Source organism: Colossoma macropomum, unplaced genomic scaffold, assembly GCF_904425465.1.
Source record: "Colossoma macropomum unplaced genomic scaffold, Colossoma_macropomum, whole genome shotgun sequence".
NCBI classification, from domain to species: domain Eukaryota; kingdom Metazoa; phylum Chordata; class Actinopteri; order Characiformes; family Serrasalmidae; genus Colossoma; species Colossoma macropomum.
In genome coordinates this window covers 20,887,729-20,914,816 of record NW_023494796.1, presented here as the reverse complement: position 1 = coordinate 20,914,816, position 27,088 = coordinate 20,887,729, and the positions used below count along the sequence as shown (strand labels likewise).

General features: G+C 38.7%; 1 protein-coding gene across 4 annotated transcripts in view; it reads left to right on the top strand.

Annotated features, from left to right (window-relative positions):
* ctnna2 (catenin (cadherin-associated protein), alpha 2) overlaps window positions 1-27,088 on the top strand; it is a 550,144-nt gene that overhangs the window by 413,232 nt on the left and 109,824 nt on the right. For 3 of the 4 annotated variants that reach the window (XM_036583115.1, XM_036583114.1, XM_036583112.1), the window contains exon 8: window positions 17,311-17,391. In XM_036583115.1, the coding sequence (XP_036439008.1) occupies window positions 17,311-17,391 (81 nt within the window). Of the gene's footprint in view, window positions 1-17,141; window positions 17,207-17,310; window positions 17,392-27,088 lie in introns of those variants that run through there. The other variant, XM_036583116.1, reaches the window with a different exon arrangement.

Sequence of the window (27,088 nt, the reverse complement as noted above, 5' to 3'; positions counted from 1 at the left end):
GCAGTTATTTATTCCCCATTTGACTCTGCTGTGGCCACCGTAAACATGATTTGTGGATTTCTTTGCCTGTTGTTGGCTCTGATGTTTTTTGATTTCATTGGTCCAACTTAAAGCTCTATGGAGTACTGTGAAAGTGAAACAAAGTTACAAGAAAAAAAAAATACGGGATTTGATTTGGTTGCCTAAAACAGTCTAGGTGCAAATCCCGTTAGCATTGTCGCAATTTCCCAAACTGTGCTGCAGAATATACCACCTCAAAAAGCAATGCCTGAGTTTACTTGATTCAAACATGTACATCACATCCACATGAATAAAATATATTACAGTATACTTTTACCAATGATTTTTTTGCAAAAGTCAGAGACATCACTTTATGTAATATCCAGTCAAAATATTATGTGCTGCATTTTGCAGGACATAAAGATGTTGCAGGAAAAATTGGAATAATCCCAGCTTTTGCATTTTGACTGAAGCATAGATGGACAGCAGGCAAATTCTGTAGTGCATTTAGCTACCTTTATCCATAAGGTACTTCGCATAATAAAAATAAATAAATAAAAAAGCCCACCACATACTTTTAGAGTTTATCTGTTTCATGAGAAGTACCACCTTCACAGTATGAAAGTGGTTTGTGTTAAATCCACTGAGTACTTTTAAACAAATAGTTCAGTGTAAAATCTAATTTACACAGTGTTCCCTTTACCCCAAATGTCATCAGTCAGCCAAGTTTGGTGCGTGGTGTTTGAAGTTTGAGACTTATTTGGGTGGTTTCTGACACTCTGTGGCTTAACATGTATATAAATGGTGAAAACTGACTAGAAATAAGCTTTAATTGTTTGCTAGATACATTAGCCAGAACTAAAAAAGCAAATTTCAGACACCAAACATGTCTTGGCTGATGAACTACATTTGGGGTAAGGGGTAATTTATTTTTTTTTGCCTGCCAGTTCCTAGAACTCATTCTCGTTCTGGCCCTGCATAGCAGAGCTTTGCACCTTAGCCAGTGTTCAGGAGGCTGAGACTGAGTGAGGCTTCAGAAGAGAGCTAAGATGATGAATGCAGAGTGAATTAGCCAGAGGGTCCTTTCTCCTCAGCCCCATGCTCCCTGTTAAGACCCAACTACAGTGGCCACTCCACAAAATAGAGCAACACTGATTCAGACAGGTTCGCTTGCGTTCATTGCTCACTGTAAGCTGCAGTACCAGGCTACAGTTTGCTGAAATGCTGAAATGTATTTCTAAAACAAAAATATATATTTAAACAAATAGTTTTTTGCTGCTAACACAGTCTTGGTGTATGTAGAATTTCTTCAGGGTTGTTGGAAAAGCATCCCAGGTGGCTCCTCATGAAGCTGCTTGAGAGAATGATCAAGATTGTGTAGCGCTGCATCAAGGCAAAGGGGGTCTACTTTGAAGAACAGATTTGTTTGATACTTTTTTTTGGATCACTGCATAATTCCATATATGTTATTTCAGAGTCCAAAGACATGCAGCCAGGCGAACTGGAGATTGTAACCCGGTGACTGCTGGTTTGCTAGTTTCAAATGCTTCAAAGCATGTTTAAGTAGAGCTGAGTAGTAGTGTTAAACCCTGCGTGAGAAATGACTGTCCACCAACACTCGCTTGCTGTTTCCGTAATGCTGAAAGTTCCTGTGGAAATTAGCATAATCATAGCGTGAATACATTTCTGGAGTAAATGTTTCTGTATAATTACATGTGCAACTAAAATTGCTTAAAATTAAATTGAAGACCGGAAGTCCAGGCTACAGTGCACTCTCTTTGTGTACTACCTTTCATTGTGGATTGGATGGAACCATTCATCGTTTTTCTTTGTGAAGGATTTGACCTTCAGAATATGTGCATCTCATTATGACCTTGCCCTAGACTACTTCAAGACATTTCACCCACCTCAGTGTAGCACAAAACTCTGGACGTTCCATCATGAAAGAGCAAGGACGCTTTCTCTGGTCTTTTGATATCAAAGTGGAGTCCAGTTAGAGCAAGGACCACCGCCCCCCCCCACCCAGCACACTTCAATCTTGTAATCAAAATATGATAGCTCTACTGCACTTATTTATGTAGCGTTTAACGAGAGGCCATCAAACCAGTTCTTGCTGAGAATTACACCACTGCAGCAGCAGCTATCTTAATTACAATCTGGCCCGCCATTATGGAGGGTGAACTTAAACATCCCCCTCCCTCTCTCTCTCTCCCTTTCTTTCTTTCTTTCTCCCTTTTTGTCTTTCTCACTCTCTTTCTCTGCCCATATCTCTCCGTCTCTCTCACTCTTCCTTTTTTACTCTTTTTCTGTCTCTCTCACTGTCTCCTCGCTTTCTCTTGCTCTCTCTGACTCTATCTGTCTGTCTCTTTTTCTCTGTCTCTATTTCTCTTTCATCTTCTCTTTCATGCTGTCTTCTTACTTTCACTATGATTCTGTCTCTCTCTTGTCTCTCTCTCCATATCTCTTCTCTTTTAAAGTCAACTACTTTACCAGTGTGGTAGCCTCTAGTGTAAGTAGTATGTTCACTCAGGGAAATTGAACAGGATGTAGTGTTCTGGTAATAGTTGTAAGATGGACTAGAACCTCTGAAGAATTAAGTGTGAAACATTGCACACTGTTTACATTCAGCCACACAAAGCAGGAGGAGAGGGGCCATCAGATGTAACTGCAGTTTGAAATGTTCAAAATTAGCAGTGGCATTCCTGCATGAATGGGAGTGAAGTTATCAGCTGGCAAAGGAGAGTGGGTCAACTGCATTCTTAGTGGATTTGTTTGTTCATTTAATTTATTTCTTAATTCTAATTCTGTTCTTAATTCAAGTTTTTATATAGCTTACATTTGGCAACCTGCTACAGTCTCTGTATGTTTGCCAAAGCAAAATTATTTGTCAAATATAAATTTTTAGTTGCAGCAGTTTTTTAATGATTTACAGTCTAGAATTAAGGATAAACTTTACATATTATAACTAATTTTAGCTTACTAACTTTAGTGCTAACCTAGGCATGATTCAATGATGCGAGGAACTGTGTGGTAGTTTGCCATTACTGTTCAGTTTGAGACACTATTGTGCTACAAAATTTAGTCACTAGATAGTGAAGTACGTAGTGCAAATGGTACTTCATGCATAATGCTAAATGCTGTTGTTACCCACAGTGCACCTGGGCTGTTTGAGTACCTTGGCCTCTCCGAACTCCAAGAACTCCAACATTTCCCTTCACTACCTACTTCACTTTCTCTCTCTCCTTTTCAGCAAACAAACTTTCTTTGGTAACTTTTTTTTCTTTACTTTGTGATCCTCACACAACATGCAAATTCCATTAAGAGCAGAACCCAAATGTGCTTCTGTTGAACACATGGGCTGCAGCCATAGGTACGTGCTTTTAGCCTGTCAACTTTGACTTCGATCTGTAAGTATTTGTTCTCGGGTTCATGCACGTGTGTTTCCTTGTCACTAAAGCCGTGTTCACTGAGCCGTGTGATAGTTCAGAGCGCTACAAATCGCCAGCAGGGTTAAAGGTGAATAAACATGTCTACAGTGTTCAGCCTCAGAGTGACAACTTGTTTAATTTGCCTTCTCATCACACATTTATATGAATGGAGTAGCTCTCCTGCTTATCACATTTTATTAGAAAAAAGACAGCATGGACACCAGGAGTAAAGGCAGTAGTGTAGTCATCTGGTAATAATGCAGTTCAACAACAATACATTGGCCAACTCTGATGGAGTGACCCTATTTGGTTAGTTCAGTTTCTCCAGTATTTATAGAGCCTGCTGACAGCACTTCTATTAGTGTTATCCTTGCTCTAGCGCACCAGTTTTGAAAACATGCATTAAATTGTGCAGTGCTGGAGTCTTCTAGGACTATGAACACGAAACTGTATTAATTCTTAACTCAGGGTGCTCATACCCCAGATAGGGTTCATTACTGGTCATAAGGTTATCTGTGTCTGACATAAAAAAAGCTCAATCCTGATTAGACTCAAGACAAACAACATTTCAGGTTATAGATTAGTGCAATATTGCTTGCTAGCTAATCACAATAACGATGCTCATCAGGCACTTTGGCTAGTTTCCACCAGCATGTGACTTATTTATTCAGCTTATATACACTATATTGCCAAAAGTATTCACTCACCCATCCAAATCATTGAATTCAGATGTTCCAATCACTTCCATGGCCACAGGTGTATAAAACCAAGCACCTAGGCATGCAGACTGCTTCTGTAAACATTTGTGAAAGAATGGGTCGCTCTCAGGAGCTCAGTGAAGTCCAGTGTGGTGCCATGATAGAATGCCACCTGTAGAATGTTCAGTCATGAAATTTCCTCACTACTAAATATTCCACAGTAAACTGTCAGTGGTATTATAATAAGTGGCAGCGATGGGGAACGACAGCAACTCAGCCACAAAGTAGTAGGTCACGTAAAATGACTGAGCAGGGTCAGCGGATGATGAGGCGCATAGTGTGCAGAGGTCACCAACTTTCTGCAGAGTCAATCGCTACAGACCTGCAAACTTCATGTGGCCTTCAGATTAACTCAAGAACAGCGTAGAGAGCTTCATGGAATGGGTTTCCATGGTCGAGCAGCTGCATCCAAGACTTACATCACCAAGCGCAATGCAAAGTGTTGAATGCAGTGGTGTAAAGCGCCGCCACTGGACTCTAGAGTAGTGGAGATGTGTTCTCTGGAGTGATGAATCACGCCTCTCCGTCTGGCAATCCAATGGACGAGTCTGGGTTTGGCGGTTGCCAGGAGAACGGTACTTTTCTGACTACAGTGTAAAGTTTGTTGGAGGGGGGATTATGGTGTGGTGTTGTTTTTCAGGAGTTGGGCTCGGCCCCTTAGTTCCAGTCAAAGGAACTCTTAATGCTTCAGCAGACCAAGAGATTTTGGACAATTTCATGCTCCCAACTTTGTGGGAACAGTTTGGGGATGGCCCCTTCCTGTTCCAAAATGACTGCGCACCAGTGCACAAAGCAAGGTCCATAAAGACATGGATAAGTGAGTTTGGTGTGGAAGAACTTGACTGGCCTGCACAGAGTCCTGACCTCAGCCCGATAGAACACCTTTGGGATGAATTAGAGCAGAGACTCCGAGCCAGGCCTTCTCCTCCAACATCAGTGTCTGACCTCACAAATGCACTTTTGGATGAATGGTCAAAAATTCCCATAAACACACTCCTAAACCTTGTGGAAAGCCTTCTGGAAAGCATCCTGAGTTTCTGCTCACCACAATTGTACGGAGTGGTTATCTGAGTGACTGTTGCTTTTTTGTAGGCTTGTACCAGTCTGGGTATTCTCCGTCGACCTTACTCATCAGCAAGTGTTTCCTTTGACAGAACTGCTGCTCAGTGGATGTTTTTTTCTCTATTGCACCATTGAGAGTAAACGCCAGAAACTTTTGTGCATGAAAATTCCTAAAAAACAGCAGTTATAGAAACTCAAACCAGCCATTTGGCACCAACAATCATGCCATGGTCAAAATCATTGAGATCACATTTCCCCCCATTCTTATAGTTTATGTGAACATTACTTGAAGCTGCTGGCCTGTATCTACATGATTTTATACACTGCACTGCTGCCACGCAATTGACTGATCAGATACTTGCATGAACAAGTAGGTGTACAGGTGCAAGCACTGTTTGGTGATTTTACTGCTCAAACACCTGATTCAACTCAGCAGTAAGTTAGCAGGTTTAGCAGATGTGGTTGTGCAGAATAATCACCAAACTGTGACTAAAGTCTTTGTACTGGGTATTTAGTGGTTTTCACTAGTCTAGTATGTTGGACTTTGTTTAACATACTAGACAGTCTAGCCCACTAGATGCTGTCTAATTGCACTTAATTTGTTTGGAACGAAAAACCAAACAGAGTGCGTTAGAAGAAAACAAGATATTTTAAAGTCCTCTTAACATTGATTACTCAATTAGAGATCTTTTTTATAGGCCCGTAAAATGAACCGCTCAGTTGTATTTGTACCACGCTTCTCAATAGGTATTTTCCCGCAGCACTCTCTTCGTGTTGTCATCTGAGGTAATCCAGGCCCCACAGCTTTAGGTAAATGGCACATTAGCATTCGCCGCCGAAAGCGGTAGAAGTGGACTTTGCTGGACATGGGCAGTCTGCCTCTCTCCATCGCGTTCCATGTCTTTGTTTTTTTTCTCTTTTTTTCACAGGACCTGCTGAAAAGTACATGGGGCAAACAGAGATTTTGTATACAAATTTACACAGTAAATATACTGCGTATATAGTGTGTGTGTGTGTGTGTGTACCATACATAATATATAATGATGTAATATACATATTATTACATTATATATTATATATTACTGTTAAGTGCTCTCAAATGCTGTAGAATTGTGACATAACTTTTGAAAAAAAAATGAACACCCACTTTACATTGTAATGTAATAGGGTCATGATAATGAATCAGTCTGGCTTTTCACTTTTCATTACCAGACATTAAAGGCTGTGCGCTTGTTAGGTGTGTGGCTAGTTATTTTCAGTGAAATAGTGTGGACATAAGAAACTTCAAATATAAAAATTTAATTTCTCAAGTCCAATGTTGGAAGGCTAAAATCTACATATAGCAACTTAAACATAAAACTGGGTAAAAAAGTACACCTGCAGTCACAGTTAGCATATCATCATGTCTAATGGAAAATCATATTAAAGGAAAAACAAACAATGTTATTAAAAGGAATAATATTTTGTGTTTTGCGCTACATATTCTAAACATAAATTGTTTGCCCTTCACAGTGAAGCTTTTTCCATTACTTGTAAATGAAATATATTGAAATACATATAAAATACACTGAAATACATGCATATATGTTAAATAAATAAATAAATAAATAGTGCAAATGACTGTGGGTCACAACCCAGGTCCATCCATAGCCAGTTCAGTTGATCAGTTGTTCATGACATGCAAGACTTGAACCCCTCCTTTCACTCAAACCCCTCAGAGTAAACAGCCAAGATAATTATCCAAACAGTTGACTGGACAATGACCGCTGGGATAGGCTCCAGCACCCCACCGTGACCCAGAAGGATAAGCGGTTTAGATGATGGATGGATGGATGGACTGGACTGATACACCATTCTCAGACCTTTAGAGCCATGATTCTCCGAAAATGAAGTTTGGACTTCATGACGCCTTAGTTCTCCCCACTGTTACAAACGACAGCTAAACTCACAGAAGAACACAACATCACTGACTACAATGAGATAAAACAGCAGCTATCTGTGTTTGGCTTTGATTTGAGTTTTATTGAGAATATTTAAAAGGTCTTAACAGCTGTTTCACAATGCGTGATGTGTCAGCTTTATACGCTGTATAAAGGCAATAACATGCAGAGATGCATTCTCATTACAGGTAACGAAATAGCTAGTTTCAACTGACAGACTTTTGCTGACAAACCAGTGCTCCAAATTTGGCCATTTGTAGTGCAGATGAACATGAATTGTGTAATGTTGATAAAAGTAACAGGTAGTGGGATAGCTGAGTGCTGCCAGACACAGACAGAGACTGTATTACTGCTCACTGTGTGTGTAGTGCGTCTTCATTTATGAGCTGCTCTGTTTTAGCTTAATGACAACAATTCACTGGTGTGAGAGATTTTATAGAAAGGTCTTAGCTCTGTATCTGTTGTGATTATTATTCAGAGCCCCTCCTAAAAGTATATTGCATTATTTTATATAAATATACAATATACAGAAATATTTTAAATAATCTAATAATGTTCTTCTTGCGATCTGATGAGAAGACACATTGCAGAGTTTGCTTACATTTATGATGCCTTCACTTGCGAAGATAACAAGTAGTACTATACATCTGCTTTGTTTTTTCTTGTTTTTTTTTAACTAGCTTTTGTTGTTTTGGGCCATTATTGAAGTGGCGGTGTGATGTGGTGTTGTGGAGGGTTAAGGGGGGGCTTGTGTTGTGGGATGTTATTTCCTGTGTCAGAGGGGGTACACTGTTGAAACAGAACTCATGCACACACCCACTGTGCAATGCTCAATGTGTTTACACTGTCAGTACAAGAGGCTCCTGCTGCAACACTCATGATTTATGGTAGAGTGTTTGTATTGGTAGGCCATAAAGGAAATATATAATCACAATACAATACACAATATGTGCCAGAATTATTTGTGTTTCTGGTTTTTGCTAACAAGTTGAAATTAGCAAAATGCACCAGCAACACAGTAGTGCCACATTAAAAAATGTTATGAAAAAAGTTTTCCTATTGAGTATTTGTAAAGATAAACTTTTTTGAAAAGCACAGGATGAAAAACAAACAAAAAATCAATCTATGTTAATCTATGTTTATTTTCACTCGGAAATGCATTGAGGGTGACCCTCATTTTCAATGCAGCCGTGCTTTTACAGCATAAAGGGACCAAAAAAGAAATTAAAACTAGGAAGGGAAAGTTTGTGAATGAACTTTAAGTTGGCTTGAAAAAGCCAGTTAATTACGTTAAAGAGAGTTGCACCTTAAATTCTGTGCCACCTTAAATTTAGTGCTATGTTAATTGCAGTTCCATCTTAAATTCTGTGCCACCTTAATTTTATTGTGCCAACTTAAGTGTAGTGCTATGTTATTTGAAGTTCCACCTTAAATTCAGTGCTATGTTAATTTCAGTTCCACCTTAAATTCTGTGCCACCTTAAATTTAGTGCTATGTTACTTGAAGTTCCACCTTAAACTCTGTGCCACCTTAAATTTAATGCTATGTTAATTGCAGTTCCACCTTAAATTCAGTGCCTACTTAAATAAAGTTCCACCTTAAATTGTGGGCCACCTTAATTTTAGTGCTACCTTAAAGAGAATTCCACCTTAAATTCTGTGCCACCTTAAATCTAATGCTATGTTACTTGAAGTTCCACGTTAAATTCTGTGCTACCTTAATTTAAGTGCTACAGTAAGATGGAGTTCCACATTAAATTCCTTAAATTTAGTGCTATGTCAATTGCAGTTCCACCTTAAATTCTGTGCCAAATTAATATTTGTGCTACCTTAAATGGAGTGCTACCTTAAATTCTGTTCCACCTTAAATTCTGTGCCAACTTAAATTCTGTTCCACCTTAAATTCTGTGCCACCTTAATTTTAGTGCTACCTTAAAGAGAATTCCACCTTAAATTGTGTGCCACCTTAAAGTTAGTGCTGTTTTAATTGCTGTTCCACCTTAAATTGTGTGCCACCTTAATTTAAGTGCTATGTTAATTGAAGTTCCACCTTAAATTCTGTGCCACCTTAATTTTAATGCTACCTTAAAGAGAGTTTCACCTTAAATTCAGTGCCACCTTGAAAGAAGTTTCACCTTAAATTCTGTGCCACTTTAATTTTATTACTATGTTAATTGAAGTTCCACCTTAAATTCTGTGCCACCTTAATTTTAGTCTTACCTTAAAGAGAGTTCCACCTTAAATTCTGTGCCACCTTAAATTTAGTGCTATGTTAATTGAAGTTCCACCTTAAAAATTCATTATTTGTGCTGATACTGCTGTGCATGTGCGTCTGTGTGTACTCTGTGTGAGTGTGTGTGTGTGAGATGTCCATTGTGACATCACTCATGGCAGTTAATTTGAATGTCGCTAACATTCCGCCCATTCCTATGGGGAGAAATATCGTCTTTGAACGATAATTTTACGAAAACTGTACGTCGGATCGCTTAGAAAAGCACAAGCAACCTAATCGGGTATAAGTACTATGATCCTGCAAAGCTTCGTGGCTCTAGCTCCAAAACTGTGGGAGGAGTAACATTTAGTTTTTTGAGTATAAAATTATAATAAGAAGAAGATTATGAAGAACAGGAAGTTGGCTTTTTCAAGCCAACTTAATAAAAAAAGAATCAGGTTAGACTAAAATGAACAGAATAAAACAAGATAAGGGGGAAAAATACTGTTGAAAAATTTCAACAGAGAAAGATAAGGCAAACTTAAATTTGAACAGTCACATAAAAGGTTCATAAAAAGAAATAAAAAATAAATAGATAATAGAGTTAAGATCAAATTAAGATTTTATCGGTCAAATAAAATAAAATAAATCTGAAATGAATGAAAAGATTATAGAAAAGAAAATAATAAAATCAAAAAAAAAAGAGAAAGGACCTTAAATAGTTACAGGCTGTCTGAAGGTATCTAAAGATTAAAGGATTAAAACGATTGAGTCACACCATCCAGTTTTGGAGTCTCCTGAAGTGAATTCTTGCTCACTGGTGCACTGTAGCTAAAAGCAGATGTCCCCAGTTCAGTAAAAACTCTAGGTACTTGCCAAGTGACCCAACTCTAGAGTGAGTCTGATAAGTACTGTTATTTACAGAGATCATAGATATAAGCTGGCATATGGCCAGAGAGTGATTTATAGCTAAACGCCACTTTTCCATTGTGCTGCTAGTGAGAGCCAGCTAACTTTTTCATACAGTCTGCAGTGGTAAGCGCTGTATGGGTCGCCAGTAATGACTCTCAAAGCAGAGTGATAGATTGAGTGCAGTGGTTTGAGGGTACGAGCGGATGCATGTTTATTAAAATTAAAATCAATGTCTATCTGTTGTATTAAAATCAATATTTAAAGATCAGGAAAACAGCATCAACTTAATTTTCTTGTATTTAAAACTAGTTTGTGCTTGTACAGAGCAGTCTAATGCATTAAATGAGCCCTGGAGTTTTTCTGTTGTTGCATTAGCACATTCAGCTGCACAGCATAAAATAGTGTCATTTGCACTGAAATGCCCTTCGCAGTGTGAGGCAGAGGCAGCGAGCTCATTGATAAATATTTATATTAAATAAAACTGGACCTAGTATTGAGCCTGTGGGACTCCTTTGGTTACAGGAATTAAATCTGATTTATGGTCAGCCTGTGCCACACACTGTTTACTGTCTGAGAGGTAATTTTGGGCCGATTGCATTGCGTTATTGTTAAAGCCAATCATTTGTAAGTATCCCAAACGAAGATTGTGATCGACACTGTAGAAAGTAAAATTACATTTATTAAATGGATAGTCCTGGTCCTAAAATCTGATCGGCAGAGCCATGCTAAAGCTGTGGTAAAATATTCGATAGACACACCGATATGCACACTAAAATCACTAAAATCATTAAAAGTGATTATGCTGTGAATGGACTGCTATTCTGCTTGCCTGGAACTTCAAATGCATTTACAGTTGAAGTCAAAATGCAGTTTGTTTAAATTAAAAGGCAGATAGCTTATTTTCTTAACAACTAGGCTAAAAGATAGCAGACTAAACAGGCTAAAAACTAGCTAACAGGTTTAACCGCTCCTGCACTACTGTTCAGTGTTAGGCTTTGAATTGAAGCATTTACTGAAATACTGCAAAATAAAGAGTAGAGAATATGTTACTTGAATGTCTCACATGCCTAAGATGCATGGCACAGTTGATGCTAACACAGTAAATTGTATCATATGGAGATGGTAGTGGAAAGTTGCATAATGATTGCGTTATAAGTTGCAGTGGTTTTAGAAAAAACAATAAACCACTTGAAGGTGTGTTTTACAGTGATTTTGACTGTAGGAGTTTTAGCTATTCTGCTTCACATTGTGGTTTATTGCTTTATAATAAAATTAGATGATGTCATAATAATCTGACATCCAGTCAACTATTTGTTACTATGCAGTTTATGCAGTTACTATTCACCAGTTATTGTTGTTTACAGGCTTTCTGTAATTGGCCTAAACATATTATGATGTAATTTGTCATGATAATGACAACATATTGGCGGATTGCCCACCTCTATGTGTGTGTGTGTGTGTGTGTGTGTGTGTGTTCGCATGTGTCTGTGTGATTGACTGTGTCTTGTTCGTGCCTCACCTTCATATGGCTCACAGCGAGTCGTATGTTTTATTGCATGCGCATGATATTTTGTCTGTGTTTGAATGTGTTTTCATAGTGTATACAGTATATTTATGTGTGTATGTTTACGAAATTGTCCACAACAGGCACCTCTATCTCTTTAGAATCCCACCAGGCCCTGGCAGCGTGGGTTTCTGATATTATTTAAATTGTCAATGAGCAGTGCTCTTTTTAAAGTGGTATTCACACACATTCCCCGTGCCCTCAGTCATTTGTTAGAAGGCCATTTCTTTTCTAATGAGAAACAATAACAATAACACATTGCAAGTGACAGAAAGCATTAACCTCAAGGCCTTGCGTAGAGGAACGGAAAAACAAAGAGATGAAGCATGTTCGCTACTGTGGCGTGACACGAAAAGATGCAGGGAAACTCCGTCACGCTTGCACGATTAGAAGGGGCGACAGCGCTCAGCATCTTAACAATAACACTCATCGATTTAGTATAGTACACCGCAGTGTGGGGGGAAAGGAGTGCTTCTGTTATTCTCTCAGCAGGCACTTGGAGTCAAGGCCTCAATTTAAAACCTACTACTGCAGACTTTGACTAGAGAGTGAAAAGAGTCAAGAGTCAAGAAGAGGTTTACTGTCACCCTGTTCATATACAAGCATACAGTGGAACGAAACAGTGCTCCTTCAGGGGCCCGAAACAACAATACAAGACCGGTCCTGTGGTTAGTGGACCACCTAGTAGGTCAGCAATGATTAATTGAATGATGTCCCTGATATTTGTTCAATGAAAATATGTCAATAAGGATTTGTATTGTTGACATGTATTCTTTACCCAAAAGAGCTCTCTATAATGGTCTATAATAGTGATATAACACATGCAGTTATTCAGGGAGATTGCAATACAATGCAAGAAGTGTAGGGGGAGATACTGCTTCTGTTGTTTTATAACAGCAAAAAAGGGCCAAAGAACCCAGATTGTCAAAAAGTGAAAACAAAACACCATATCATTGTTGTAATTAAAAAAAACCTTGTGTCTCCAAAATGGTAACTTTATAAGAGAAGAAAACGTTCATGTATGTTAATGTATGTTAATATAACAAGGTGTTATCCAAGTAATTTTGGATAATTTCTTGATTATTCATCATTCACACACTCTCTCTCTCTCAAACACACACACAAACACACACACACATACATATATATATATATATATATATATATATATATACAGTACAGTGAATTCACAATAGTACAAGAAAGACTCAAAGCCCAGCAGTAAATACACTGAATAGTCAAGTTGAAACAGCATAAGACAGGTAATAAAACATTTAGGAATATGAATGGTGCAAGAAAGTAGAATAGATTATCTGCAAATTAGATGCAAACTGTACAAGAGCACAGCATGGTGTGAGTGTGGTAACCCATTACAGATACAGCATACTAATAATAATGTAGGTCTTTTATACCAGAAACCTAATGGGCAGTCGTTGAATGGTAAATGTGAACAGTAGCGGACTGTTAAGTTGATAGTATGATAGCGAGAATTTGAAAACTTAGCCATGATTATTTATTTATTTATTTATTTATTTTTTTAAACTCATATGCTGTCCTTGCTTACATATGCGATCAATGTGTTTTTGTACTTTTATTAGCCTGATAAATACAGAAGACTGGGTACGCAACGATATTAATAACAGCAGAGTATAACTAACATTTAAAGCTAAGCACAGCTAAGGGCAGTTGCTTAGCAACATGGTAATTCATTCATTGATTTTGCTGCAGGGTTTTAGAGCAAATTTTAGCGTCTAATGCAATCTGTTGCTTCATATAAATACGTTTCACTGAGCTGTTGTGAGCTGTGGTCAGTCGTTTTGTGTGTGTGGCAGTGATCATGTAGGGTACAGCCTAGCATCTCGCAGTGATGATGCTAAAAGGGATCTATTTATTTATATATTTGTTTGCAAGGAAACTGCCAGAGTGGTTCACAAGCTCTCTCTCTCTCTCTCTCTCTCTCTCTCTCCTTCTCTCTTTCTCTCTCTCTCTCTCTCTCTCTGTCACTCTCTCTCCTCTTTCACCTTTTCTCTTCAATCTGTACTGATAGAAATAAATGCCTGTCTCTGAACTGTTCTTTATGCTAGTCCAACAGAATCATCTGATAAATAAAATGGTGCCATCTGAAATGGCATCTAAAGAAAAGCCCATCATGGCATAAATCAAATCACAGGCTTTGAAACAGTGTCCTTCTTTCTGAGGACCATCTCCCAAATGGAAAAAGTACAAGCTAATTAAAAGACTGCATTTGAATGTTCATTCCTTTGGTCAGGAATCTTTTAGTGGAGTGTATTGTTGTTTTTTCTCATTGACTGTTTTGTTACTATGCCAGCTTTTCTGGGTGTTTACTGACATCTGTTTCTTTTTGAGCTCAATATTTCTACTTGATTTTAGTGCATTAGAGAATACGACCTCATTTGTTGTCTTTTATGGCTACTGTCCAGCTGTGATCAGCTGATTTATTAAAGTTGAAATCACTAGTCAACAAGAATTTCAGGAACAGTCAGATTTTTGTTGTCCTTCATGACAGCATTGCTTTGTAGATGAGAGATAAATGATAGTGTTTATGTATATCTCTCTATATTCTCTTTGTATTTACATTTTTGTTACTCACTTGTAACTCATTTAAACATGAATTAAAGGTTTTCAGGTATTTTAAAAGTTTTGCATTCTAACCTTTCAGTCAGTACCATTTTTATGTTTGTAAGTGGTAGAGGATTGAATTTGAATTTGATGAACATGTATTGTACTCTCAGTCTTGTTTTGCAGAAACATCATTCTTGGCCTTTTTGCCAAGTTTTTGGTGCCTTTTGATAACAAAAAAAATCAGAAACACAGGCTCAAATATTTAAATACAGATTGTAAATCGAATGTAAATACAATGTAACTAACTACATAATTAATTATATACTAATGTAATTGCATTGAAACACTATAGCAAAACGAAACTAATATCTCTTGACTGGGTTAAAATTAAAAACACAACCCACAAATCACAAGAACAGGCTTTTAAACTTCTTCATACTGGTCCAGCATTTCATATTCTTGTACCCGTCCTTTGAGTTTTCTTGTTTGTTTCATCCCACTTTCAGTGAAGCATTTGGCTGCTTCAGTCTAGCTGTCCATATTTAATGAGAGGAATGCGCATGTGTGTGTGCGTTTGTAGCTAGCGCTGCCACAGGCCGCAGCCTGGCTGTTGAAAGAAACAGACGGACACAGAGAGAGAGATAGAGAGATAGAGAGATGTAGAGGGAGTCGGAGATGCAGACGTCGAGAGCTTTGGGCTGTCATCTGTGGCGATGGTGCGTTCTAGCACCCCACACAGGAGCCAGCTGTGAGCTGTCTGCCAGATGGGACCTGGGGGAGAAGGCCGCTGATGCCAAAGCCAGCCCGCTTGCTTTAATTCTACTCTAACAAGAGCCCGGCTCAAGTGGCCCGCCTGTTTACTTGCTCCCTCTGTCAGGGTCTTTCTAAAGTCCCTGCGTCATATACCAGGCTTAAGGAATTCCATTGAGGTTTTTGGACTGTTTGTTCTGTCAAATGGGAGGGCTGTTGTTATTATGTGTCTTGTGTATATTCAGTGCTGTTATTTATTTATTTATTTAATTTTTAGGTTTATCCCCTTACTGCTCCCCTTACTCCACAAATTTGGCTTAACCTTGAATACTGAGACCATCGAAAGCTGAAAAAAGAGGAAAATGCTTAAAAAATACACTTTTACCTTGTACCTACATTCATTTACCAGTTCTTCAGGTGCCCCTACAATACAGGTGCACTTTTTAAGATTGCTAATTGCTAACAGGAGCAAGGTGCTTAGGCTCCATCACATGGCAGAATTCATTTTTGTGAGACAATGTGATCTCAAAATCATGTGCAGTTTGTCAGGGATCTCAAGGTGAGAGATGGTGTAATGTGTAAGCTGGACTGTGTAGTGTGCACAGTGTTACACCACTAAAAAGACAACATAATACTCAGTTATAAAGTTATGTAGTGCAAGCATTACAGTGACTCTGTGATTTTGAAAGTCTTATAGTGTCTTCTTGACCTTAGGGTGTACTCGTGTCTTGTAGAATGGTGTGATTTTTGTGTTCTACAGTCATTTTGTATAATCAGCGTTTTATCTTGGATGGAGATACCTGAGACCAACTGATGAACAGTGGTGGGGAACTAGGGTAGTGAAATGCTGCACTGATGTTACAGATGTACTAAGATGTACTGGCTAAAGAAAGTCTAACAAATTATTGATTAGATAATGCAGAGTGTTAGCCTCTTTACATAGGCCCCTTAGTGGTGTATACATCGTCGTTTACACTTAAGCTTACTAAGCCACATGCTCTAGCTGGTACAACTAAAAAGGCCTTATATTGGTTAACGTAAAGCATCAAATGCGTGAAAAGTAAGCATAGTGATAATCCTGCCAGAGCTACAGCTCCAGATGCTCAGCCTCTACTATGCTATTGGTGTTTGATGCAGTGCTGCAGTTTCTGAACAAATTTGAACATACATTCAGACCCAAATTCAATTCAGTAACAGCTTGTTTTAGATGTGAGTAATAATAGTTTGATCAAATATGCCTTAATTTGCTGAGATCCCTATATATCCCTATTCATTTTCTCACCGAATCTTAACATTCAGATCATTTTAGATTTAGTTCATTAGTTCATTTAGTTCACTTCCTTTTAAAATGGGTGTGGTGACCACATTAGAGATTGGGTTATATAATAAGAAGAGTAAATCAAAAGAAAGAATGAAGGATTTTCCTGTCTCCTTTAAGGGTTAACCCAATAAACATGTGCACAATGAAAGTATAAAAAAGAAGAACTAAGCAGAGGGCAACAGTTAACTCCTGCTATTACAAAAACTAGCACTAACTGACTGCGGAATTGCCAGGCAAGTGTGTTAAATCAAGCTCTCTGGATGGCAGCCCGAAAGTGGAGTGTGGCTTTTTTGTAGCCCTGCAAGTGTTTGATCAGTGTGGGCTTTGTGCGTCTTTCTTTCTCTTTCTCTGTCTCATTCTGCACCATAGCTTTGGCAAAGGGGATTTTTTCTAGCCAAACTTGTTCTCGGCAGTCTATTGTCCATTTTGCTGCTTTCGCTAGACACTCAGCTTCTTTTATCGCAGCTTGCTTTCCACTATTGTTATTATTTTAGTGGGCTCCTGTCCCGCCTCAGGTCTTCCTGCCCTGAGCCTCCTACGTTTGGAGGCATTTAAAGGGCTGTCTTGCCGAGTTTTCCAGGAATCTTCCTCCGCCCATACACGGCTCAGAACAGCACTCTTTACTTTCATTCCTGCTGTCTTCTTTGATTTATTTGCTCTTTTTTCTTCTATCTTGTGTGAGTGCATAGGACATGAAATACTAGCTAAAGCTAATGCTACATGTATAACACTGTATCTCTCTCTCTCTTTCTCTCTCTTTTTTCTCTCTGTCTCTCTGCAGACGGGAAGGAAAGAAAGGGGTGACCCACTGAACTCAGCCATCGACAAGATGACCAAGAAGACTCGGGATCTGCGCAGACAGGTAACTAATCCCTCTATCTTCACACTAACAAAAAAAAAGTTACACTTCTCTGGCAAAGATGACGTTTTTTCACGTTCATTTTTGACCCTGGCTAGACTGAGCTAGACAATGGCACCTGAGCCTTTGCTTCTCAACCTCATGATAGAATTGCATTATGCCACATGGTCCTAGTAAAAAGGTCGGAGTCCAGCTTTTTGGCATGATTTGGGTTTAGTTGTGGGTAAACTTTTGGCATGTGATCATAAATACAAAACTTTTCCTGTTCCAAGGTTTCCCTGGTTTTATTGGCTACCTAATCCAACCCATAGGCTTACCTCATATGTTTACTGCATGTTTGATAATGAGCTATAAAATGAAAATTATAAAAGAACACAGTTGTTATTTAGCTAAGACTAATTGCTGCTTGCTTCCTTGGGGTGGAAGTTAAGCTGTAAAAAAAACAGATTTTTTTGTAATGTTATTTTAAAAACAAAACTATTTTGTAATGTTACTAAAAACTAAAGCTAAGAAAGTTATTACAGATATGCTCAAGTAATATTACTGATTTAATTATTCTCTAAAAGGTACTGTTTACAGGGAAAAGTACATGTGTCACATCAAGTCATAGATTTGGTGAGGAGTGTTGGTGCCTGTCATGCTGTCACAGTGTTTGGTTCCGTATGCTGGACAAATGAAAAAAACTCTGGTCATTTATTGAGTTTAATGTTGCAGAAGACCTGCGTTGTATTATCAGTCGATGAGGTCAGTCATTATGTATTTGCCAACAGCTTAAAATATTCTTTGAACAAAAGTTTATTGTTATTACATTACCAACTTAAAGTCAAATATATTCGAAGATTCTTGGCATTTTGAGATGTACTCATGTTTTAACCTAAAATCTCATGATATCACTGTAGCCTAGCCTAGCTATTGGCAACATGTACCTACATTTAAAAAAATTATTTGTTCCATTGTCTTTTTGATCAAAGGAGACATGTAAATGTAGGGTTAATGGTAAATGACAAGACAACAAAGTTAAATAAACTAAACAGTGTTACATGTGTTGGTGCACAGGCAGCAGATTAGGCTACCTGACGTTGAACTTTATTAGCTCCATCCTCTGGTAAGTGGCACCAGTCCAGGCAGTCTGTGCTTTATATGCCCTAGGATTTTATTGCTTTAAATTTAAATGCACTTCGGGTGAATTGACCGGTTTTGCAGAGTTTTTACTGGTCTAATGTTGATATTAACAAGCTATGGAAAATCATACTCATATTTATTCATTTATTTGTTTTTATTTATTTATTTATTTTATTTGTTTTCATAAAGGTTTTTGTAAAGTCACATCATGGGCACTTTACTTCTGAGTGCTCTACATAACCATGAGTAGCACCTAAAGACTGCTGTGTCTCCACTCAAGACGCATGGATGTGCTGTTGACTCCTGCAATCAGAGGAAGTGGTGCATAAAAGCTACCCTCCTCCTCCCCCCACTTCAACTGCCTCACCCCCTCTTCTGAAGTAATGGAAGCTGGTGTCAGGCCTGGCCGGCACGCACTCATCTAATAGCCGAGCCTGGAATCAAGCTAGTGAGAAAGTGGAGAAGGGGCTGTTTTTTTCTCTACCTTTCCATCCCATGCTCCAAAACGAGCTTATCATTTTGGGGCCCCTGGCAGATGAATATGACGCCTCCATCGGCCGAGGCAAGCTTTTTGCAAGCTTTCTGTTCCATCAGGGACAGGGGAATGAGGAGATAGGTGTGAAGGCGAAGACCATTTTGGGAGGAAAGATAAGAGCCATATGTAATCTCACTCAAAAGCTACACAAAGCGCAGGCAATTGTGAGTGGAACTTACAGGACAAACACTAATCTGTGAGGGAGTTTGACAGTAGTTTGTAGAAGTCTTAAATATAGATGCCTTTGCATAATTGACCTGTTCATGTTCTGCCTACAAATGCATTCATTTGCTGCTTCTTCAGAGAACTTAGAGTGCATTATTATTTTAAAATGGTTTTTATTTCACATACATGTGAAAGGTCAGTTCTATGTTGTTTTTATCTGCTAAAATCAAGGTTTTGAATGGGAGTTTTGTCAATGTTCTGTAAAGTTTGCCCAAGCTGACAACAGTATCTTTGAAAGACTGCATTTGTGAGCAGAGCAAAACTGTGAAAAGTCTAGATTGTCTTTTGTTTGCTGTCATAGACCAAATCAGGTGAACAGTGTAGCACTGATTACAATTGCTGATGTAAGATTATCCTGACGTCCGAAGTCTGCAATAACAGTATAATCTGCTGAATCCTTGCAAAGAGACATTTTCCTTTTCAGAAAGTATTTAAAAATAACCCAAGTACTTTCAATAAATTGTCGTGTAGAAAGCGCCGCAATGAATGAAAGGATGGAGTATTTTGTTTACCAGTAAACATCATAGCATAACAATCATTATCTGGAACAGCAAGTATCACTTAAGGCGTTATTGAGCACTGAATTATGATCACCCAGCATTTTAGCAACTAGCTTTCACTATGACCCCAAATTCAAACCAGATGCGTCAGTGATGTGTAAGCATAGCACAACTGAAGTGCAAGTGACCACTCATGCAATCCTTTCAGTTCAGCTCCTTCGTGCACTTCACGTGAGAGCAGCTCTTTTTTCTCCCTTTGAGTAGTAATCAAACAGCATTAGAGCAGATTTCACAATCACAAGACACCTATAGATGTCATGTAAAGATCTCACCATATTGGTAGCCACCAGATACCATTAGTACAGTGTAGTAGTTGCTCTGTGACTACTAAGCTATCAAGATTAAAACGTTTATAGCAGATTATGATTATTAATGTAGTGTATTGTTTATGGAAATAAGACATGCATCTAGTGCAGTCGACGTAGACTGAAACGTTGAATGAAATGCAGGTATATCAGTTCTATCAGAGTGACGACTCAAATGCTACAGAAACACTTGGAAGTGAACTTTAGGAAATAGAAGAGTTTCGGAGATGAGGATCGGTCGAGTTACCCACTGAAGTGCCAGGCCCATTGAAAAGCAAGAATAAGAATAATAACACAGAATTGCAGTACTTTCAGCCCTGTGCAAGATTCTCAGAGATTCTGGGTTTTGATTTTAAGATTTCAACCCTTTTTACAGTCCTTACTGAGCTCTGCTAGTAGGTTCCAGAACAAGCACTGTGCAAGAGTAAGTCAATTTACCCAGATTTCTTTCTATCAGACACATACGCTCTATACTTTCACCCTGCTGCATATGTAAGGCTGCACATATCCTGCAAGCATTCTAACACATTAGAAGTCTCAGTTACAGGGCTAGCTGCGGTCACAGTGCTCTTTTCAGAATCGTACATTTTGTGATTGCAGCACTCAATGTGCCAAGGCATCATTACACTCTAATGCTTATGTGTGTCGCTCCATGGGATGTGCTGGGCCTGCTTTTCCATACACAGACTGTGATCGCAAACATGTACACACATACCATCAGATCCAGTGAGAACAAACTCTTTAACCTACATCTCATGGTAAATCCAAAGGGAAGCAAATACAACCCAATCCAAAAACAGTTGGGACGCTGTGTAAAATAATGTAAATAAAAACAATATGCAATGATTTGTAAGTCTCACATACCCATATTTTATTACAATAGAACATAGAACACAAATCTAATGTTGAAAGTGAGACATTTTACCATTTCATGAAAAACAAGCAACGCATCTCAAAAAAGTTGGGACAGGGCCACGTCTACCATTGTGTAGCATCCCCTCTTTTTTTAACAACAGTCTGTAAACGTCTGGGAAGTGAGCAGACCAGTTACTGGAGTTTGGGAGAGGAATATTGTCCTATTCTAGTCTGATGCAGGATACTAGCTGCTCAGCAGTCCTGGGTCTTCTTTGTAAACCCCATGACCCAGAGTGACAAGCGGCTTAGATAATGTGTGTGTGCGTGTTTTTTTGAAAATAAATAATTTCATTGTTAATATTAGGGCTGTCAAAGTAAATGATTTATTAATATTAATATGAAATTATAAACAGCACTATTTTTCCCCAGTTTGACCCATTGAACCAGCTGTAATAGTTTAGGCTAAAGCACAGCTGCTTGTGGGCTGTGTGTTGTTATGATAGAATCTGAGACTTTAATCCTCTCATTCAAATACAACTTTAAAATGGCTTTTAAAACAATACCTTAGACAGACTACACTGGTCAAGGGACCTGTTGATAAATCAACAAATTGCAAGCCAGCAAAAGCAACTTTCCATTGGTGTTAAATATTGAAAACTGTGTTCCCTTGTTGGAAATCATGTGATTTTCATGTGCAGATTCAAGCTCTGCATTCACATGATGAATATACTGTTATTTAATTATTGAAAGAAATAAATCTGTGCGTTACATTGTGTGAACATCTCATTATGGACTAATAGAAATGGCTAAAAATTACGTGGAACAAAATCTCTATACTTTAACTTCCATAATTTAAAATTAATAACTTTTTTTTTTCTTCTGAAATGTTAACTTTTTAAAGACATAGAGTTTTCTTATAACAGTGACTGGGAAACACACACACACACACACACACACACACACACTTGTTTCCTCTCTAATCTCCCCAGACTCTGCAGCATCTCCCATAATTGGAAACCATCTTTTAAAATCTTTCACCCTTTCTACCATGGCTGTAAATATGACCCGCGCCATGTTTAAAGCGAGTCGCCAAACTCAGCAGTCGTTCATCACGCTTCTCATTTCCACTCTTTTTTTTTCACCTTGCATCTCTACGCCCCCTTGTCGCCTGCTTCTCCTGACCAACATTCGGAAAAGCTGTAAACATCTTGGCGATGCCCGCATTAGAATTCACCCATAAAATAAGGGACCGGTTTACAGATTCACCTGGGCAAGCGCTTTTAATCCTCTTAAGACGTTTATTTCATTATCTAGCAGCGGTATTACGCAGGGTGAGATGTTTACAGCAGAGGGGGGGTTTATAGTACAGTAAAGTGGTTTAAAGGAAATGAAAAGTGTTTGATAGTCCTGATTTACTCGGCCGAGCAGACCGCCGTTTTCATCCAGCCAGTAATTCAGCACATCGCTTCTTATTCGTCTCTGCTAGTCTGCCTCACTGCTGCCCATATGGTCCGGTGCTTAAAAGCTCATCACACCTCAGCAACATGTTATCGCCTTTTCCTTTCCTGCTCTGACAGCATCCCGTCTAATTCCCCTTAAGGATATTTGAGATTAAGGCGAAGCATGTTGGGGGATCGAGAGTGATTTTATGCGCCCAGTGCAAAATCTCATTTTGTTTTTGTGTGTTCCATGAGGTAGATGTGCAGTTTTTTTGTTGTTGACAACTCAGCTCTCTCGACTCAGTCCCCACAGTTTTTAACCCTTAGAAGTTACAGTTATTGCCTGTAATAAATTTTATAAATTTCTGTCCCCTACAGTGCTGTACAAAAGGCAGAGACCACTCTTCATTTAATTTTCAGTGAAAATGGCCATTAAGATATTTTTCAGCATCAGCAAAAAAGCATATTTAACAGAAAATTTCACAGAAGCCTCAGTGACTAAATATCAGATATGTCAGTTTTTAGTGTGTCCATTCTTTCATTCTTGTTAAAAGACTTGCTTTCAGTGTTTTTAAAGAAATCTACAGTGATATTTCTCCACACCTCCAAAGTTCAGTCTTAGATGTTGCTTGTATTTTTGAGGTCTGGACTTTTCTCAGTCAGGGCTTCTTGACAGCTACACATCCTTTCAGACTCATAGTGTTGAGTTGTTTTCTCACAGTGGAAGGATGGACAGAAACATCTGTGGATTGTTTCAGATTTGAAGTAAGAGTGGAGCTTGATTTTCTCCTCTTTCTCAAAGATGACAGTTTTATGTGCTGTTTATCTCATGATAGTTTTGGTGTCTACCAGGTCTTGCATGGATGTTAAAAGTTCCCTTTTCTCTGTAGCTTTTCACTGTTTTTTGAACATGAATTTTGGAAACCTGTTTTTCACTTATTTTCCTTTGACTTTCTTCTTCTTTATGCTATATATAATCCTTTCCTTGTATAATAATTTCCTTGAGAAGTTCCTTGCTTTAGACAGTGTACTTCCCAAATAGATATTAGGTTTTTGTAAGTGGATTGCATGAAGCTGATGCATCTCCAAGATGAGGCACTGAGACAGAAAGAAACAGAGAGCCGGGGTTAATTGGTGTACACGAGGAGTTCAGACACACATCTGACATACACAAAAAATGTTTGGTCCATCTGCTGCCTTGGAAGAAAGCTGGGATGGACTGGATATGTACATGCACTATCAAGCAAAAGTTTAGAATCATGGGTTGCGTTACTAACTGCTGTTATTTGTTCAGTGAAAACATACAGTGTAGATGTATGTTGCATCTATTCATCATTCTGGACAGCATTTTTTTACATCATTTTTGTTGCTATAGCTATCCGACTTTCAGCTCGGGCTACCTGACATCCGTGCTAAACTTTAGAAGCATACAAAATAGCATGTCTGAAAATAAGGTGGTTTTACATGTTAAGTGCATACATACATGTTTGAGATCTTACAAAATATTAATGTCAATTTAGAGAAAAAGTGATATAGAATGAGTCTGAATAGTCTGATAGAGTTTGAAACCCATGTTTACATGAATCAAACCAAGAAAACTTTGACTGGATGTTATTCATAAAAAGGAAGGCTGAACTAAGAAACTTCAATGAAACAGTATAAAATGTGTATAAGTGCATTAATATTTAACTTTCCACAAAATATTTTCAATTGCAAATGGAAGCATTGCGCAGTCTTGTTTAATTACTGGCTAGTAAACTAACTGTCAGCAGCTGAGTTAAGCTAAGCAGCAGAAAAGGTAACTGAGTAATCTTAACATTGCTCTGTAATGTTACTTGTAATTAGACATCATATTAAAATGTGTGCTAGCGAGGACAGCAACCCAGATAAAGTTTAGCTTACCTTAAAGCCAGTATATGTCTGCCTGTTAATACGTTTGACGCTGGCCTGTGAGTGTGGTCTCCCGCATAGAGTATTCCGAAATTGTTTAGACACAGTAACAAAATAAATCACCCACCAGGTGATGAGGATAGTGTATGTTTTAATGAAATGTTCTTCAGTAACACCTTTTCACATCTGCCTAAAAGTAGCCAAATAATTCAAATGTACTACATGCACTCTCATTGCAGGTTTGTTGTAAGATGTTTTATCGTAGTGTTTCCCTTGATGGATAGTGTTTATTTCTGAGTGATTATGAGGCGTATCGGTCATTATTTTGCAATTAGTCAATAAATGCATGGACTTTAATTAAAAGTTAGGAAGTTTTTTTTCTTTCTTTTTCCTGTTTTGGAGATATAAAATTTTGTTCCAAAAGTGACGATTTTAATGTGATTATATGCATGTCAGAGTGTCACTACATGAGTGTGGGTATGTGTGTCCCTGCTTGTGGTTAAATTAACATGCATGTCCCACTACAGCCATGCTGAAACCCCTGGGACCTCTCAGTCAAATGAATGGAGGCATCGCCATCTCATCAAATCAGCCTCAGCGACGGAACAGCAAAGCCTCAGTGGCAGCGAGCTTTGAGTTATTACTGTCTACCTGGCAAGAGGATCTACAGCCCGAGCCTTTACATATCAAACGGACGCTTTCTGCTCTGCAGTAGCTGTGGCAAAACGCTGGAGCCCCTGATTTCTGATAAGCCGTGACTGTGCAGAGGCTGTGGAGCTTTGTTTTGGAGTTTATTGCATTGGCCTACTTGGAGCAGTTTATTTATGGAGGTTTCTTTGGATTCTTTTGGCTGGGTTGTGGAGCAGGGGATAGAGTCTGGAGAGGGTATTGTCTTAACACCTACTAGGTTGAAGAACAGAGACAGGAAGCAAGAGAAAGAAAGCCTTGAAAGTGGATTGGAAAAGTACTTTTTCTTAAGTAGTGTAGTTTAAAGTATATAATAAAAAATATAGTCAAAATTCATCTAAGCATCGGCTCAATCATCAGGAGATCAGTTCAGTTTTCGGCAAGATCACAACTATCTGTGCCCAGGGATCCAAGAGAGAATAATTGTCTTTGCTCTCTGGGTGGGTGGAATGGCCTTTCCCTTTACCCCCCATCACTCAGCGCTATGCTAGCTAACGTGGTGGTCTGTTAGCTGATGTAGCAAAATTGGCAGTTAGTGTTCTCCTCCAAGTGTATTGAGCTGTCCATTGACATTGTGTTAGCAATGGTTTGAACAGATGTAGTAGTGCTTCACATGTTTTCGAGGAGGCGTGTGCTAGCCTTCACCGTCCCAGCCTGGTAGCATGTTGTGATGGGGAGACTTGACTAATGGAGAGAAATTGGCAGTGACTCAACTGACGAGAAAATTGGGTAAAAATTGTAGTGGTTATTGTTTTTTGCTTGTTTATTTGTTTTTTGGATGTATAGACTAAATAGTAGACTAAAGATAAACAGATTCTGATTCTGATCTTTAAAGGTGAAGATGAACAGATTCTGAACAGATTTTAGTGCTTTTGCAGCATGAAATCTATATGTCACTAAATATTGATGCTTTATCGGTGGAATTTTCACTTTTACTGATACATTTATGGTGCTTCAGTATCTGCCAATGTTATCAGTCATTGGATATGCTGGTTGGGCCCTAGTGTGGAAGTATTCTGACTTAATAACAGAGACACAGCATAAAGATAAAGAGATATAAATACTTTGGCTATTCTGTAGCTCAGTATGGTCATGCTGAAAAAGCTTGTCTGAGTTGAGTATGTAAAAGAGAGCTGGTTTAGCACTAGCTTGCTTTTGCTCTTTTTGCATAACTGCATAAGCAGGTCTTCACGGTCCAGCAGCATGCACAGAATAAGTATGTAGCTGCACCACCAGGGAGAGAACTGACCCTGCATTAGCATTGCTATCAGAGCCATCAGCAGAGCTGAGGAAAAACCTCTGCATTTACTATCCGTAGTCCAGCTCAGAGGCTTCAGTAGCCGCAGGGCCTTTAGCTGTTATAGCCCTCAGCTTACATTACCACTGGGCTCAAACTATCATGTACATCACTGCTGTACTTAGATAGGAAACAGACATATGGGTTGGTCACTTCGGCATTAGGAGTGAGAGTCCGTGCTGTTGCTGACCGGGTGAGCTGGGGCTAATTTCCACAGCGGTTAGGTCAGTTACGGCTCTGAGCCCGAAACTACTCACACAAGAGCTCTCACAGACAAGCGTGAATATGAGCTCTGGTAATGCCTGTAAGTGCAGAGAGAGAGAGAGAGAGAGAGACAGACAGACAGATAGAAAGGATGAAGCAACAGACACATGAAGATTTAAAAAATAGAGAAAAATAGAGAATAGACAGTTGAGATGAGAAATAAGAGATCGTGGGCCAAGTGTACATATGTGCACAGTTGCAGTGCAAAATGTGCCTTGATGTGACCATATGCCTGAATTTATTGTTTAAAGTTAAAAAAACTGCAGATTATCACGCAAACTGTGCGTAGGCCCTCCCACTAACTGCTCGCTCATGCAGCACAGGGTTTAAGAGAGGCAGTGAAATAATGGAGACGTTATCGTATACAAAAAAGAAAATAAAAGAAAATTAAATTAGCAGTTTTATTAAATGAAGCTCTCTCCCTCCAAAAATATTCTACTCTAGTGTTCTTTTACTCCAAGTAAAGAAAATAGAGTTTGTGAAATGTTAACGTAATCTGTGTGCATGTATTGCGGCTGCAT